Raw genomic sequence first — 18,611 nt, 5'->3', positions numbered from 1 at the left:
TTATTATTATTATTATTATTATTATTATTATTATTATTATTATTATTATTATTATTATTTCCTTTTTTCTAAGAATGGAGGCAGACTCCATTGTGAAACAGTCAGGGATGTATTTCTGCTGGTTCAATCTTATGCAATCAATCTTATCCAAATATTTAAAGATGTGAGGATCTCTTTCAACACCATGGTCATTTGGCTGTCATTTGTCCCTCCAAATTAACAGAATGACAGAGTTGGAAGGGATCTTGGAGATCTTCTAGTCCAACCGCCTGGACTAGCAGAAGACCCTATACTATTTCAGACAAATGATTGTCCAATTTCTTCTTTAAAATCTTCAGTGATGGAGCACCCACAATTTCTGAAGGCAAGCCATTCCACTAATTCATTGTTCTCAACCTAGAACTAAGGAGACATTTCCTGATGGAAAAAAAAACCAACCAGTGGAACAACTTGCCTCCAGAATTTGTGGATGTGTGTGGCTTTTAAGAAGGGACTGGATAACCATTTGTGTAAAATGGTACAGGGTCTCATGCTTGAGTAGGCAGTTGGATTAGAAGACCTCCAAGGTCCATTCCAACTCTGTTATTTTGTTATTATCACTGTCAGGAAATTTCTCTTTACAGTGAGAACAACCTACTTGTCTTGCATTCTAGGACATTTGAAAGGGTGTGAGATAATTTTTAAGAGAACATTATGACAAGAGTAAAAAGAAGTATGCAGTCAAGTTGAAGAATGGGAAAGATAAAAGGAGAGACTGTTTTAAACTTACCCTGTTATATGCTTAGTCTTAATCTGGATGCTCCCCTTTTATTTGAGAAAGGTAGTATGAATTAAATGATATAACCTTCTGTATTATTAATCAGCAATTATAGTTATGAATATTTCACAGCAACTTTTGAATGGTAGACAAGACTAATTCCAGTATTTTTATTCATTTCTTAGGTACTATCCAAGAAATGAATCTTATTAAAAACTACAAGTTAGAATGTTGACTCTCTCTATTTTCAATATCTAGTAAATCACTTTGATATTTAGAATGAATATAGACCAGTGGTGGGATTCAGCCGGTTCGCACAGCTAATTTTTTGTTGCCCAGGCCCAGAATGGACTTCCAGAAGTGGTATCCACACAGAGAACCACATATTTGAATCCCACCATTGATATAGACCAATTCAAAAGAACATGAGGATCACTGATTTATTTGCTGAACAAATGAGATATTGTGACCATTTCTAAAATTATGACTCATGCTGAAGAGTTACAGTTGGTTTGCTGTGTCTGATGTAAAACTCAGCAAGCTTGAAATGAGTCTATATTTGTGTCTGTATAAATTAATAAAATGGTAAAAGCTGAAAGCCCAATATTATCACTTAAAGGCAATTGTATTGCTTTGTAGGAGTACAATTACCTAGGATACCTTTGTCTATTTTTTGGGTTAAGGTCTAACAATATATCACTACTCAGTCCCCATATGAACATAGACAAACAGCAGACAGATGCTAAATAGCAACAACAACAACAACAACAACAACAACAACAACAATAATAATAATAATAATAATAATAATAATGTTGGAAGGGACCTTTGAGGTCATCTAGTCCAACCCCCTGCTCAGGCAAATGGCTGTCCAGTTTCTTCTTAAAAACTTCCAGTGTTGGAGCATTCACGGCTTCTGGAGGTAGGTTGTTCCACTGATTAATTGTTCTATCAGAAAATTTCTCCTTAGTTCTAGGTTGCTTCTCTCTTTGGTTAGTTTCCATCCGTTGCTTCTTGTCCTGCCTTCAGGTGCTTTGGAGAATAGCTTGACTCCCTCTTTTTTGTGGCAGCCCCTGAGATATTGGAACACTGCTATCATGTCCCCCCTCATCCTTCTCTTCATTAAACTAGACATATCCAATTCCAGCAACCATTCCTTATATGCTTTAGCCTCCAGTCCCCTAATCATCTTTGTTGTTCTTCTCTTTACTCTTTCTAGAGTCTCAACATCTTTTTTATATTGTGGTGTCTGAAACTGGATGCAGTATTCCAAGTGTGGCCTTACCAAGGCATTGTAAAGTGGTATTAATACTTCACATGATCTTGATTCTATCCCTCTGTTAATTCAGCCTAGAACTGTGTTGGCTTTTTTGGCAGCTGCAGCACATTGCTGGCTCATATTTAAGTGATTGTAGAGCTAGATAGCTAAATAGACAGACATACAGATGCTAAATAAATAGATATGTAGAGTTAGATAGCTAGATAGACAGACAGATAGCAGACAGACAGATGCTAAATAAATAAATATGTAGAGCTAGATAGATATCTAGATATCTATCTAGCTGGAGAGCAGACAGATATCTATCTAGCTGGACAGCAGACAGACAGACAGACAGACAGACAGACAGACAGGCAGAAAATACCATCCCCAATTCTAAGGTTTCAAAATAATCCTATACTGATGTAGACATAGTCTTATCCATTTTAGAGCATAGCTCAGTGGGGGCAGATCATCTGAGGTAACTTCCTTGCTTCTCCCTGTTTGGTGTTACAGTGTTTGAGCCTATATTGTATTTGTTTGATGATAATTTCCTGTATTGTTTGCATTCCAAGTTAATATTAAACAAAAGTAACTGTAGGATCCTTGTCAGAGTGTAGAGATCTGCCCAGCATGTGTTTCAGGATTTCAGACTTGGAACTGCTGGCTGATGCCTTAACTCTTATCCAAGGAATATTTTCTGCTGGGTTCCATATCTAAGTTAGGGCTTAATTAATTCCATGGATAAAGGTTTCTTATCAGTGAACTCCATATAATCAATGTAGTTGATTAGTTCTCTTGTTGAATGTGAGCTTCAGATATACTAGTCTGCCAAAATCTCACTTCTCAAATCATACAGATAGATATCCCAATTTTGACACTGCAACTGTATGGAGCCAGGCAAAACTGTTTTCTGAAGGTAAAGCAGTAAAAGAGGTCCTGATAAATACTTCAGAAAGCTTATGGTCTTCACATTCACTATTCCTGGACTCTGGACTCTCCAAGCTCATTGTTTCTTAAAAAAAAACTAAAACAAACACCCCCAAACTTTAAAAAAAACCATGTCCAAAGGCCTTCAAAAAGGGAAGAACACAAAAAAAAACCATTCTAAGGGGAAAAAAATCTTGGGGGTATCCAGAAAAACATTTAAACAGTTTTGCATCTTAAACCTCCTGAAGAATTCTACTATTCTGGAGTGGAAGGATCTTAAGGGATGTAGTGGGAGTATTCAAAAACTAGGGCCAAGCATTCCAAATTCAATCAACTTCTTTGCTGAAACTTCAAAATTATAAAATGTCCATTCCTCTCATCATAGGGTCCTAAAACAGCACTACCAACACATTCTGGCTTTGGAATTTGCTTTAAAGATGATTAATGACAATGCCAAACTCTTACCTAACATCACTCTGGGCTTCCATATCTACAATAATGATTTCAGGGCAAGGACTATTTATCTTGCTTCCATGGAACTTCTCTCCATAAAAGACAAACTTCTCCCAAATTACAGATGTGATGCACAAAATAATCTAGTAGCAGTTATTGGGGGACCTAACTGTGATGTCAAATTCAATATGGCAACCATTCTCTGTCTGTACAAGATCCCACAGGTAGGCAGTATGAAAAAAAAATAGATATTGCAATAGAGGTGCAAACCTCTCCTGGCAAATTTGAGATATTTTTGTTGTCTAAGGATGAGAAAAATAAATAGAAATAAATTCAAGGATTTAATTTTAAAAGAAATTCTTGATTCAGGGACACCATGCACAAATTTCTGTCTATTCCTTTCTTTATGCAGCTAAATTGCATCATGAAGATTAGGAGCAGTTCTGCCTGACTGTTAGCCCCATTCAGGAAAAATCAGTGCAGGCAATTAAGCTCCTTTATTTTATCATTTTCCACACAAACTGCAAATGAAAAAACTGGTAGGGAGTTTTTTGCCCTTTTGAAAAAGGAATCACATGAAAAGTGAACTGTGAACAAGAAAATGGAGAAAGAAAGAAAATAAGTTTAAGAATAGATGATCAACAAATACATACACACAAACACACCTTCTTGCTTTATTGTGAAAATATATTTTCTGGTGCTCCCTTTTTGATTTAGCTCACATATGGTTCAGATCTAGTGATGGAGAAAAAAACTCAAGGAGTCTTTTTCCATCAGATGTTCCCAAGTGTGGCAGTCCAGTATGAGGGTGTTCTCAAGTTACTGCTATATTTCAACTGGAGATGGGTTGGAGTGGTTTACTTGAATGATGTTAATGGAGAGAGATTCATACAGGAAGTCCTTCCTATGTTCTCCAAAAGCGGCATCTGCTTTGCCCTCATACAAAGATTCCCTCAGCTAACTTTATCTGTATTGTTTGAGCAAATGCTAAAGGAGGCACTCAACACATTCCTGCTTATCATGAAAAGCACTGCAAATGTATTTATAGTCCACGGTGAACTTCAGACCTTCTTCGTTTTGAGGACAGTGCTTTATTTCTCAGAATTTGAGAATGTACCAATGGCGACAAAGGTCTGGATTATGACAGCTCAAATGGATTTCACATCAATTCCCCTTCAAGATGATTGGAACTTAGATTTCATACATGGTGCTTTATCACTTGCAGTGCACAAAAAGGAATTGTTTGGCTTCCAGAACTTTGTTCAAGTCAGAAATCCTAAAGGTGGAAGAGAAGATGGCTTCATCAAAGCTTTTTGGGAACAAGCTTTTAACTGTGTATTTCCTGTTTCTCTGGGAAGAGAGGGGAGCAAAATCTGCACTGGGGAAGAAAAACTAGACTCTCTTCCTGTATCTGTTTTTGAAACAAGCCTGACCGCTCACAGCTACAGCATCTATAATGCTGTTCATGCTGTAGCTCATGCTCTCCATGATATGCATTCAAGTGAGTCCAGGTACAGATCAAGAACAAAGAGAGAAGGATGGAAACTTTTGCATCTATCTTTGTGGAAGGTAACTGCTCATCAGGCTTAGACATAAATTTCTTCTTAATGATTGTATGCAGTGGTGGGATTCAGCCAGTTCGCACCACTTCGGCAGAATTGATAGCTAATTTTTTGTTGCCCAGGCCCAGAATGGATTTCCGGAAATGGCATTCACACAGAGAACTGGTTGTTTACATATTTGAATCCCACTACTGATTGTATATACTGGTCTGAGCAAAGTATAATCTAGGTCAACGACTGTCTTAAAAATCTAAATTATATTTTATAAGTTCATTTTATATGGAGTTCATCATTACATCTACTTAAGAATATATATTCTTAAATAAATAAGAATATATTAAGGGATGTGATTCTCTTCTTATTACTGATGTCCCTGTTTTGTTTTTTTCTTCTGATACATTTATTTAAGCTTCCAAATAAATACTATAAAATAACATTACTCCAGCATTTAGCTGTTTCATTATTTCTTCTTGTCACTTTACTTTATCTAATATAGTTAACATGGACTAAACGTAATGTTGACCGTGGTGATTATGTTAAATAATGTGACAAGAAGACAACAATAAGCAACACAGAGATAAATTTGCTTAGCACAGTGATATTTTTATTAAGCTAAATAAAACATTTAGGAGACAGATTATTTGTAAATTTCCAGTTTGAACAACTGCTATCTTAGGTCTTCTTTTCATATTCTGTTTACAATTTACATTGTTTCCAATAATGGATGGAAACTAATCGAGAGAAATAACCTGGAATTAAGGAGAAATTTCCTAACAGTGAGAACAATTAACCAGTGGAGTGGCTTGCTTTCAAAAGTTGTGGGTCCTTCATCACTGGAGGTTTTTAAGAAGAGACTTGTCTGAAATCATATAGGATTTGCTGCTTGAACAGGGGGTTGAACTAGAAGATCTCCAAGATCCCTACCAACTGTATTCTGATTGATTGATTTTCTTTCATTTATTTTCCTGATTCCTGATTTCAGTTCCATCACTTTCTGAGAAGTGTTTCATTTAACAATTCTGCTGGTGAAAAAGTTTCCTTTGATGAAAATGGTTCATTAATAGCAGGATTTGATATTATCAATTGGGTCACATTCCCAAACCACTCCTTTCAAAGAATTAAAGTTGGTAAAATAGAACCCATGACTCTTCCCAAGGAAGGCTTCACCATTCACGCAGAAGAAATTCAATGGCCCTGCCAATTCAATCAGGTAAGATGCACACCCAACATGCCATCCCCCCCAAAAATTAACAGAATTTGAAATGTAGAAAGGTGCCAAGACCATGCAAGAATCACCCAATCCATATTGTGGCTTGATCCTGGTTTCTGAAATAGCCAAAATATTCAGACATCCAAGAGGCAACTTATTCTAAACTATTCCCATCCTGAAACATGAATTGGGAAACATCTGGATTCTGTCCTTCTGTTTTTTAACTTCTGCAAAAATTAAAACTTTATGGTCTTTGTTAATCTGATTTGGTATATTTCATGGGTTCTTGAANGAATGGATTGTGGCACTATTACATACAAATACAGGTAGTCCTTGACTTAAAACTTGACGCTTAACAACCATTCAAAATTACGAAGGTTTTGACCCCACACACCTACACATATGCAGTCACATGACCACATTTCAGGCACTTAGCTCACCTTTACAACCAGCTCACCTTTACAACCATTTGTAGCATCCCATGGTCATATTACTATGATTTGCAATGACTTTGCCAGTTTCTGCTTTAAAAAAATCACTCAGAAGAATAGATTCACACTTACAACCATGCATTCATTTAACAGATCCTAAAAATTAAGTCATAAAAACAGATCTGGACACATGGGTACCTTGACTTATGACCATAACAACTTACAACTGGAAATCAGATCCCAATTTCAATTGCAAGTCGAGGACTATTTGTAACTCAGAAACTGGATGATTTAGGGAGTGTATAATGTTCTTGGTTTTAAACTTTATTTATATATGCAAACATACACACACATATTCACACACATATACATACACACACACACAGTGAGAGAGAGAGAGAGAGAGAGAGAGAGAGAGAGAGAGAGAGAGAGAGAGAGAGAAGACAGATATAAATTTCTATACATCATTAAAAACGTCAGCAACTTTGCCACCTTAAAAAAAAAGAACCAAAGTTGGGTTCAAATTTAGGGAACATATTCACCTTTTCATACCCTCAAGCAACTGTATCTCTGAATAATAATCATAAGAATTCCCTCCTGTAATTATGACATTAATATTATTTTTTTCTTCAGTTCCTTGGGGAGCTTTAAAATCTATTGGAAAAATAACAAGTCAAAACTAATCAATATCAAAGTATGTTTATCAGCCAATCAGAGTTAAAGTAGGAAATCTATGATTCTTTATCAGTTGGATTGCAGACAATTTGCACAGAACAGACATGGCTTCAGTTTGCATAGTAAGCAACCAATCAGGCTGAATAATAGTTGACAGAGAACTTGCTGAGTCTCATCACTGCTGTTTGATTCATTTTTACCCAGAAGAATTCCATAGAAGATGGTAACATTGCTGGTGTTTGTATTGGTGTTATTTCCACTGACAGTGTGCAAAGTTTTTAGCTTTAGATGTAATGTTAGTGAGCCTCTTCCTATTCATCATAAGTATTATAAGTCTGGAGATTTCATAATGGCTGGCATTATTTCTCACACTTACCGTTTTACAAGTCCTACTTCTTATAATAAACGCCCTTCTTCAGCAGTTTTTGGTGATTTTGTGTAAGACTCTTTATTTTCTTAATCCTTCTGTATGTGTTTTCCAATTATATTCTAAGTGTGTTTTCTGTTCCTGTGTTTTGTGGGCAAGGAATTTTGCTGATGCAGGTTTGTTTTCATTCATTCAGTAGAAAATAATCTAGAACATATTCTCCAAAGCACCTGAAGGCAAGACAAGAAGCAACGGATGGAAACTAATCAAGGAGAGAAGCAACCTGGAACTAAGGAGAAACTTCCTGACAGTTAGAACAATTAACCAGTGGAACAACCTGCCTCCAGAAGTGGTGAATGCTCCAACACTGGAAGTTTTTAAGAAGAGACTGGACAGCCATTTGTCCAAAATGGTATAGGGTTTCCTGCCTGAGCAGGGGGTTGGACTAGATGACATCCAAGGTCCCTTCCAACTTTTTTATTATTATTATTATTATTATTATTATTATTATTATTATTATTATTATTATTATTATTATTATTATTATTATTATTATTATTATTTCCTTTTTTCTAAGAATGGAGGCAGACTCCATTGTGAAACAGTCAACTTTCAGGGACGTATTTCTGCTGGTTCAATCTTATGCAATCAAGGATCTCTTTCAACACCATAGTCATTTGGCTGCCATTTGTCTCTCCAAATTAACAGAATGACAGAGTTGGAAGGGATCTTGGAGATCTTCTAGTCCAACCGCCTGGACTAGCAGAAGACCCTATACTATTTCAGACAAATGATTGTCCAATTTCTTCTTTAAAATCTTCAGTGATGGAGCACCCACAATTTCTGAAGGCAAGCCATTCCACTAACTCACTGTTCTCAACCTAGAACTAAGGAGACATTTCCTGATGGAAAAAAAAACCAACCAGTGGAACAACTTGCCTCCAGAATTTGTGGATGTGTGTGGCTTTTAAGAAGGGACTGGATAACCATTTGTGTAAAATGGTACAGGGTCTCATGCTTGAGTAGGCAGTTGGATTAAAAGACCTCCAAGGTCCCTTCCAACTCTGTTATTTTGTTATTATCACTGTCAGGAAATTTCTCTTTACAGTGAGAACAACCTACTTGTCTTGTATTCTAGGACATTTGAAAGGGAGGCACATTAGTTCTTTGATCTAAAATTATTTTCTGCTATCTATCCATTGGGTGTGAAATAATTTTTAAGAGAACATTATGGCAAGAGTAAAAAGAAGTATGCAGTCAGGTTGAAGAATGGGAAAGATAAAAGGAGAGACTGTTTTAAACTTACCCTGTTATATGTTTAGTCTTAATCTGGATGTTCCCCTTTTATTTGAGAAAGGTACTATGAATTAAATGGAGTTGTTGCTATTTTTTTTCTTATAACTGAAGCAATATAGAGAATAAGAAGTAAGAATCTTCCTGAAGCATCCTATAGATGATATACCCTTCTGTATTATTAATCAGCAATTATAGTTATGAATATTTCACATCAACTTTTGAATGGTAGACAAGACTAATTCCAGTATTTTTATTCATTTCTTAGGTACTATCCAAGAAATGAATCTTATTAAAAACTACAAGTTAGAATGTTGACTCTCTCTGTTTTCAATATCTAGTAAATCACTTTGATATTTAGAATGAATATAGACCAGTGGTGGGATTCAGCCGGTTCGCACCACTTCGGCAGAGCCATTAGCTAATTTTTTGTTGCCCAGGCCCAGAATGGACTTCCAGAAGTAGCATCCACACAGAGAACCACATATTTGAATCCCACCATTGATATAGACCAATTCAAAAGAACATGAGGGTCACTGATTTATTTGCTGAACAAATGAGATTTTGTGACCATTTCTAAAATTATGACTCATGCTGAAGAGTTACAGTTGGTTTGCTGTGCCTGATGTAAAACTCAGCAAGCTTGAAAATGAGTCTATATTTGTGTCCCTATAAATTAATAAAATGGTAAAAGCTGAAAGCCCAATATTATCACTTAAAGGCAATTGTATTGCTTTGTAGGAGTACAATTACCTAGGAGACCTGTGTCTATTTTTTGGGTTAAGGTCTAACAATATATCACTACTCAGTTCCCATATGAAATGTTTATTAAGGATGAGGGTATTCTGGGCATAGGTCACTCAGCAAACACATGCTCCAGGTTAGAAGCTTTTATGGATTTGATGGGCTTTGGTTTCTGCTTGCTTCAATGTGTGAAATAATTACTACCCATATAGAGAAAAAGTGATAAGATGAAGGTCTTAAAATAACAAAAAGAATTTTATTTTATTTTAATGAAAATTTAACAGAAAGAAACGTAACTACAGCAAGAAATACCACATTTAGTAAGCTTTGATACATCCGACACACAATTTTAATAATGGCTTATTTTGTCTATTTATTGTTTGACTAAGTACTATATGCTGCTTAGAGTAACTTTTTTGTGAGATGGTCAGCCATGTAAATTAGATGATAGATAGATAGATAGATAGATAGATAGATAGATAGATAGATAGATAGATAGATAGATAGATAGATAGATAGACAGACAAACAGCAGACAGATGCTAAATAGCAGCAGCAACAACAACAACAACAACAACAACAACAACAACAACAATAATAATAATAATAATAATAATAATAATAATAATAATAATAATAATAATAATAATAATAATAATAATGTTGGAAGGGACCTTTGAGGTCATCTAGTCCAACCCCCTGCTCAGGCAAATGGCTGTCCAGTTTCTTCTTAAAAACTTCCAGTGTTGGAGCATTCACGGCTTCTGGAGGTAGGTTGTTCCACTGATTAATTGTTCTATCAGAAAATTTCTCCTTAGTTCTAGGTTGCTTCTCTCTTTGGTTAGTTTCCATCCGTTGCTTCTTGTCCTGCCTTCAGGTGCTTTGGAGAATAGCTTGACTCCCTCTTTTTTGTGGCAGCCCCTGAGATATTGGAACACTGCTATCATGTCCCCCCTTGTCCTTCTCTTCATTAAATTAGACATATCCAATTCCAGCAACCATTCCTTATATGCTTTAGCCTCCAGTCCCCTAATCATCTTTGTTGTTCTTCTCTTTACTCTTTCTAGAATCTCAACATCTTTCTTATATTGTGGTGTCTGAAACTGGATGCAGTATTCCAAGTGTGGCCTTACCAAGGCATTGTAAAGTTGTATTAATACTTCACGTGATCTTGATTCTATCCCTCTGTTAATTCAGCCTAGAACTGTGTTGGCTTTTTTGGCAGCTGCAGCACATTGCTGGCTCATATTTAAGTGATTGTAGAGCTAGATAGCTAAATAGACAGACATACAGATGCTAAATAAATAGATATGTAGAGTTAGATAGCTAGATAGACAGACAGATACCAGACAGACAGATGCTAAATAAATAAATATGTAGAGCTAGATAGATATCTAGATATCTAGATATCTATCTAGCTGGACAGCAGACAGACAGACAGACAGACAGACAGAAAATACCATCCCCAATTCTAAGGTTTCAAAATAATCCTATACTGATGTAGACATAGTCTTATCCATTTTAGAGCATAGCTCAGTGTGGGCAGATCATCTGAGGTAACTTCCTTGCTTCTCCCTGTTTGGTGTTACAGTGTTTGAGCCTATATTGTATTTGTTTGATGATAATTTCCTGTATTGTTTGCATTCCAAGTTAATATTAAACAAAAGTAACTGTAGGATCCTTGTCAGAGTGTAGAGATCTGCCCAGCATGTGTTTCAGGATTTCAGACTTGGAACTGCTGGCTGATGCCTTAACTCTTATCCAAGGAATATTTTCTGCTGGGTTTCATATCTAAGTTAGGGCTTAATTAATTCCATGGCTAAAGGTTTCTTATCAGTGAACTCCATATAATCAATGTAGTTGATTAGTTCTCTTGTTGAATGTGAGCTTCAGATATACTAGTCTGCCAAAATCTCACTTCTCAAATCATACAGATAGATATCCCAATTTTGACACTGCAACTGTATGGAGCCAGGCAAAACTGTTTTCTGAAGGTAAAGCAGTAAAAGAGGTCCTGATAAATACTTCAGAAAGCTTATGGTCTTCACATTCACTATTCCTGGACTCTGAACTCTCCAAGCTCATTGTTTCTTAAAAAAAAACTAAAGCAAACACCCCCAAACTTTAAAAAAAACCATGTCCAAAGGCCTTCAAAAAGGGAAGAACACAAAAAAAAAAAACATTCTAAGGAAAAAAAAATCTTGGGGGTATCCAGAAAAACATTTAAACAGTTTTGCATCTTAAACCTCCTGAAGAATTCTACTATTCTGGAGTGGAAGGATCTTAAGGGATGTAGTGGGAGTATTCAAAACCTAGGGCCAAGCATTCCAAATTCAATCAACTTCTTTGCTGAAACTTCAAAATTATAAAATGTCCATTCCTCTCATCATAGGGTCCTAAAACAGCACTACCAACACATTCTGGCTTTGGAATTTGCTTTAAAGATGATTAATGACAATGCCAAACTCTTACCTAACATCACTCTGGGCTTCCATATCTACAATAATGATTTCAGGGCAAGGACTATTTATCTTGCTTCCATGGAACTTCTCTCCATAAAAGACAAACTTCTCCCAAATTACAGATGTGATGCACAAAATAATCTAGTAGCAGTTATTGGGGGACCTAACTGTGATGTCAAATTCAATATGGCAACCATTCTCTGTCTGTACAAGATCCCACAGGTAGGCAGTATGAAAAAAAATAGATATTGCAATAGAGGTGCAAACCTCTCCTGGCAAATTTGAGATATTTTTGTTATCTAAGGATGAGAAAAATAAATAGAAATAAATTCAAGGATTTAATTTTAAAAGAAATTTTTGATTCAGGGACACCATGCACAAATTTCTGTCTATTCCTTTCTTTATGCAGCTAAATTGCAACATGAAGATTAAGAGCAGTTCTGCATGACTGTTAGCCCCATTCAGGAAAAATCAGTGCAGGCAATTAAGCTCCTTTATTTTATCATTTTCCACACAAACTGCAAATGAAAAAAAATGGTAGGGAGTTTTTTGCCCTTTTGAAAAAGGAATCACATGAAAAGTGAACTGTGAACAAGAAAATGGAGAAAGAAAGAAAATAAGTTTAAGAATAGATGATCAACAAATACATACACACAAACACACCTTCTTGCTTTATTGTGAAAATATCTTTTCTGGTGCTCCCTTTTTGATTTAGCTCACATATGGTTCAGATCTAGTGATGGAGAAAAAAACTCAAGGAGTCTTTTTCCATCAGATGTTCCCAAGTGTGGCAGTCCAGTATGAGGGTATTCTCAAGTTACTGCTATATTTCAACTGGAGATGGGTTGGAGTGGTTTACTTGAATGATGTTAATGGAGAGAGATTCATACAGGAAGTCCTTCCTATGTTCTCCAAAAGCGGCATCTGCTTTGCCCTCATACAAAGATTCCCTCAGCTAACTTTATCTGTATTGTTTGAGCAAATGCTAAAGGAGGCACTCGACACATTCCTGCTTATCATGAAAAGCACTGCAAATGTATTTATAGTCCACGGTGAACTTCAGACCTTCTTCGTTTTGAGGACAGTGCTTTATTTCTCAGAATTTGAGAATGTACCAATGGCGACAAAGATCTGGATTATGACAGCTCAAATGGATTTCACATCAATTCCCCTTCAAGATGATTGGAACTTAGATTTCATACATGGTGCTTTATCACTTGCAGTGCACAAAAAGGAATTGTTTGGCTTCCAGAACTTTGTTCAAGTCAGAAATCCTAAAGGTGGAAGAGAAGATGGCTTCATCAAAGCGTTTTGGGAACAAGCTTTTAACTGTGTATTTCCTGTTTCTCTGGGAAGAGAGGGGAGCAAAATCTGCACTGGGGAAGAAAAACTAGACTCTCTTCCTGTATCTGTTTTTGAAACAAGCCTGACCACTCACAGCTACAGCATCTATAATGCTGTTCATGCTGTAGCTCATGCTCTACATGATATGCATTCAAGTGAGTCCAGGTACAGATCAAGAACAAAGAGAGAAGGATGGAAACTTTTGCATCTATCTTTGTGGAAGGTAACTGCTCATCAGGCTTAGACATAAATTTCTTCTTAATGATTGTATGCAGTGGTGGGATTCAGCCAGTTCGCACCACTTCGGCTTAACTGATAGCTATTTTTTTGTTGCCCAGGCCCAGAATGGATTTCCGGAAATGGCATTCACACAGAGAACTGGTTGTTTACATATTTGAATCCCACTACTGATTGTATATACTGGTCTGAGCAAAGTATAATCTAGGTCAACGACTGTCTTAAAAATCTAAATTATATTTTATAAGTTCATTTTATATGGAGTTCATCATTACATCTACTTAAGAATATATATTCTTAAATAAATAAGAATATATTAAGTGATGTGATTCTCTTCTTATTACTGATGTCCCTGTTTTGTTTTTTTCTTCTGATACATTTATTTAAGCTTCCAAATAAATACTATAAAATAACATTACTCCAGCATTCAGCTGTTTCATTATTTCTTCTTGTCACTTTACTTTATCTAATATAGTTAACATGGACTAAACGTAATGTTGACCGTGGTGATTATGTTAAATAATGTGACAAGAAGACAACAATAAGCAACACAGAGATAAATTTGCTTAGCACAGTGATATTTTTATTAAGCTAAATAAAACATTTAGGAGACAGATTATTTGTAAATTTCTAGTTTGAACAACTTCTATCTTAGGTCTTCTTTTCATATTCTGTTTACAATTTACATTGTTTCCAATAATGGATGGAAACTAATCAAGAGAAATAACCTGGAATTAAGGAGAAATTTCCTAACAGTGAGAACAATTAACCAGTGGAGTGGCTTGCTTTCAAAAGTTGTGGGTCCTTCATCACTGGAGGTTTTTAAGAAGAGACTTGTCTGAAATCATATAGGATCTCCTGCTTGAACAGGGTGTTGAACTAGAAGATCTCCAAGATCCCTACCAACTCTATTCTGATTGATTGATTTTCTTTCATTTATTTTCCTGATTCCTGATCTCAGTTCCATCACTTTCTGAGAAGTGTTTCATTTAACAATTCTGCTGGTGAAAAAGTTTCCTTTGATGAAAATGGCTCATTAATAGCAGGATTTGATATTATCAATTGGGTCACATTCCCAAACCACTCCTTTCAAAGAATTAAAGTTGGTAAAATAGAACCCATGACTCTTCCCAAGGAAGGCTTCACCATTCATGCAGAAGAAATTCAATGGCCCTGCCAATTCAACCAGGTAAGATGCACACCCAACATGCCATCCCCCCAAAAAATTAACGGAATTTGAAATGTAGAAAGGTGCCAAGACCATGCAAGAATCACCCAATACATATTGTGGCTTGATCCTGGTTTCTGAAATAGCCAAAATATTCAGACATCCAAGAGGCAACTTATTCTAAACTATTCCCATCCTGAAACATGAATTGGGAAACATCTGGATTCTGTCCTTCTGTTTTTTAACTTCTGCAAAAATTAAAACTTTATGGTCTTTGTTAATCTGATTTGGTATATTTCATGGGTTCTTGAAACACTCATGCAGTTCAAGACTCCATCTGAAGAGTATACAGAACACCATACATTTCCTCAAAATAAGTAGGTTATCCCATTCAACTCGTAAGTGAATTATATATCAGTTCAAAAAGATGTACTTCCCAGTATCTGGTTCTTCTTTCCTTTTTCCACAGACAAAGCCTCTTTCACTATGTAATGATATATGCCAAATGGGGACTAGTAAGGCAAAGAAAGAAGGGAAGCCATTTTGTTGCTATGATTGCTTTCCATGTCCAGAAGGGAAAATTGCAAATCAAAAGGGTAAGAAATCCTGGATAAAGATTCTAAGATGACAATATAGCAAATAATCAGATTATGGTACAGTATTGTCTATATATCCAACCCTATTTTACAAAGTCTATTAAAATTGACTTATTCTACAGGTCTTAAGGGTAGCTTTAGTCTACTCTTTTAGTCTTATATACAGCCTCATAATGCTTTACAGCATAATGCCACTAACAATCTGGATCCTCATTTTATTGACCTCAGAAGAGTGGGAGGCTGAGTCAACCCTATGCTGGTCAGGATCGAACTCCAGGTCATGGGCAGAGTTTGCTCGCAATATTGCACTTTACCGTTGCTCTACCAAGACTCCAGAGATAAGTAGGGAAAAAGAGAGATTGATTGATTAATTAATTGATTTATTGATTGATTTCAGATCACTTAAAGCAATGGAAGAAATAAACATTGCTTTCCTTTTCCCTCGGTGTGGACCACTATTATTACTCCTAGACTTCTTTCTCAGTTTGTTTCTGTATGTGCATACATGTCTGTATAATAGAATAAATTGTGATACTCAGATACCAACCAGCACAAACACATCAGGCATATCACTTCAAGATAATTAAGCAGTATTATTAAACTTTTAGCAGTACTACTACTAAATAAGAAACACAATAATGAGGACTGTAAAAGTATTTTTTTATGTTACTTCTGGAGATGCATTTGAAAGTCTACTCTTCAAAATTGTTGATTAAGATGATGCAAAAGTGTTTGCGGTGATTATTTATTTATTTAGCATACAATGAGAACATGACCAAAGAGAAGTGAACATACAATCCATACAATCCATATAAGTATGAGGTAGTGGCCTCATAATTGGATGTCCAAGTTAGCTAGCCAGGTGATCGTCTCTGGCGTTGCTTTGTGCAGCTCTTCCAGGCAACCAGAGATTTCATCGTCCTGAGCAATCTTGCTCAATACATTTAATACTTTGCATATCAGCACCACAATCACAGCAAGGGGAATCTTTTCATCCCCACTGATACAGGGAAGAGGCACAGCTTCCACTATTACACCTAATTCTATTCCATTTTGACCAGACAGAGCAAAGCAGATTAAAACCAGGTGGTTTTCTAGAGGGATCAGTAATGGTTAGGTCCAAGAAGGTTTCTTCTCTCCAGGCATTTTTGGGGTTAAACTCGGTAGATATTAAGTGAATATATGTTTTCAATGCTGGCCTATGGGATTTCAATGTTGTGATGAAGTGTATTTGAAGAATCTTCTTGAATCCAGGACTTACTGCATGGACCATGCAAGGGAATGTTGGTTTATTTAATTCTTCCAGGAAACAGAGGGAAGGATATGGATCCAAATGCACAAATTCACATAGACTAATACACCATGACTTTCTTAAATGATATTTCTTTCTTGGTTTTATTTAATAGTGTGAAAAATATGTACAACTTTTTAGATAATGAAAATTATATTCTGGAATGATATAGCACTTAACCAGAAGATAGAATGTTGTAGAATATTCATAGAAATCCAGTTTGTGTATTTCAGATATGGATGTCTGCAGTCAATGTCCAGATGATCATTATCCAAACCCTACCCAGAATTCATGCATTCCAAAGAAGAAAACCTACTTGTCATATGGAGAACCCTTGGGCAGCACTTTGGCCAGTTTTGCTCTTTGTGCTACTTGTCTATCTGTGTTCATCCTGGGCATCTATTTTAAATACCATGACACTCCCATCGTCAAAGCCAACAACCGGAACCTGACCTATGTGCTCCTCAGTTCACTCTTCTTCTGCTTCCTCTCTGCTCTCCTCTTCATTGGCCACCCAGAGAAGTTGACTTGCTTCATTCGACAAACTGCATTTGGCATGATTTTCTCAATAGCAGTTTCTTGCATCTTGGCCAAAAGCATTGTGGTAGTTCTAGCATTTACTGCTATCAAGCCAGGGTCCAGGATGAAAAAATGGGTGGGCAAAGGATTGGCCAATTTCATCATTCTTTCCTCCTCACTGATTCAAGTCACCATTTGTACTGTGTGGCTGGTCACCTTTCCCCCATTTCCAGATGTTGACATGCATTCAATGGCAGCAGAAATTATTGAAGAATGTAATGAAGGTTCAGCATTCATGTTTTACTGTGTCTTGGGCTTTATGGGTTTCCTGGCCATTGTCAGCTTTGTAGTGGCTTTTTTGGCCAGGAGATTGCCTGACACATTTAATGAAGCCAAGTTTATTACCTTCAGCATGTTGCTATTTTGCAGTGTTTGGATGTCTTTTGTTCCAACTTACCTAAGTACCAAAGGGAAGTACATGGTGGCTGTAGAAATCTTCTCCATTTTGGCCTCCAGTTTTGGGATACTGAGTTGCATCTTTTTCCCCAAATGCTACATCATTTTGCTGAAGCCAAATCTGAACACGAGGGAGCAGCTAACAAGAAAAAAATAAAATCTGAACAATGTAGCTGAAATACTGTAAATTTATTAGCAAAAAAACTGCAGAAAAATGGGTGCTGTCTGAGGATTTCACGTTGATGAATAGGTTTCTCTGGTTTTAACCCTTATACAGTATGTGCTATTTCAGCTGTTGATGCCTCTATGTAAAAGCTGGCTCTTCACTTTTAGTGTTCCTTCTTGTCAACATTTTTGTACATGTAACCTAAAAACAAATTCTTCTAGAAGGCATTGCTATCTTTAAATATTTAAGAAATATCCCATTTCTGTGCAAGCAAAAAATGATAAGATAACCTTTTAATTGTGTTAAAAAGTGTGACATGTCAGCTATTTTATATGCTTAATGAGGAAAATTCAAATTCTCAAATTCTGATCCCAGAACTTTTAAAGAAATTCTGACATTCTTTATTAAAAATTGTGTGTGTGTGTGAGAGAGAGAGGGGGGAGAGAGAGAGAGAGAGAGAGAGAGAGAGAGAGAGAGAGAGGGAGGGAGGGAGGGAGGGAGGGAGGGAGAGAGTATAATCTCTCTTTAGTGTAGAGATTATTTTAAGTGTGTGAGTATTTAATTTAGATCTTTAATGAAATTTACAAATAAAATTATGACACTTTAATCTCACTTTCTTTAGCCTCTTTTAGTGGTACAAACTTTTGATTATTCCTTCTATTTCTGGGAAGCTGCTCATCACTTCAAATGACA

At 36.2% G+C, this 18,611-nt stretch overlaps 1 protein-coding gene and 1 pseudogene across 1 annotated transcript; both read left to right on the top strand.

Annotated features, from left to right (window-relative positions):
• Positions 1–12,589, top strand: part of LOC107292811 — a 28,014-nt pseudogene extending 15,425 nt beyond the window's left edge.
• A 327-nt stretch (positions 12,590–12,916) lies between these two features.
• Positions 12,917–17,909, top strand: LOC114922958 (vomeronasal type-2 receptor 26-like). Its single transcript, XM_029285222.1, has 4 exons — positions 12,917–13,708; positions 14,684–14,911; positions 15,360–15,486; positions 17,011–17,909. Exons 1-4 carry the CDS (start codon positions 12,917–12,919, stop codon positions 17,907–17,909), a joined length of 2,046 nt encoding a protein of 681 aa, XP_029141055.1.
• The last annotated feature ends 702 nt before the right edge of the window (positions 17,910–18,611 follow it).

This window comes from Protobothrops mucrosquamatus, unplaced genomic scaffold, assembly GCF_001527695.2.
Source record: "Protobothrops mucrosquamatus isolate PMUCROS unplaced genomic scaffold, P.Mucros_1.0 scaffold1428, whole genome shotgun sequence".
Lineage (NCBI taxonomy): Eukaryota > Metazoa > Chordata > Lepidosauria > Squamata > Viperidae > Protobothrops > Protobothrops mucrosquamatus.
Note: the sequence above shows the minus strand (reverse complement) of the source record. Positions and strands in the feature narration are given on the sequence as shown.

Coding starts and splice junctions, on each gene's coding strand:
- LOC114922958 (XM_029285222.1), top strand. CDS start 12,917: ATGTTCCCAAGTGTGGCAGTCCAGTATGAGGGTATTCTCAAGTTACTG. Junction 13,709..14,683: donor TGCATCTATCTTTGTGGAAG/GTAACTGCTCAT, acceptor TCCTGATCTCAG/TTCCATCACTTTCTGAGAAG. Junction 14,912..15,359: donor GGCCCTGCCAATTCAACCAG/GTAAGATGCACA, acceptor CTTTTTCCACAG/ACAAAGCCTCTTTCACTATG.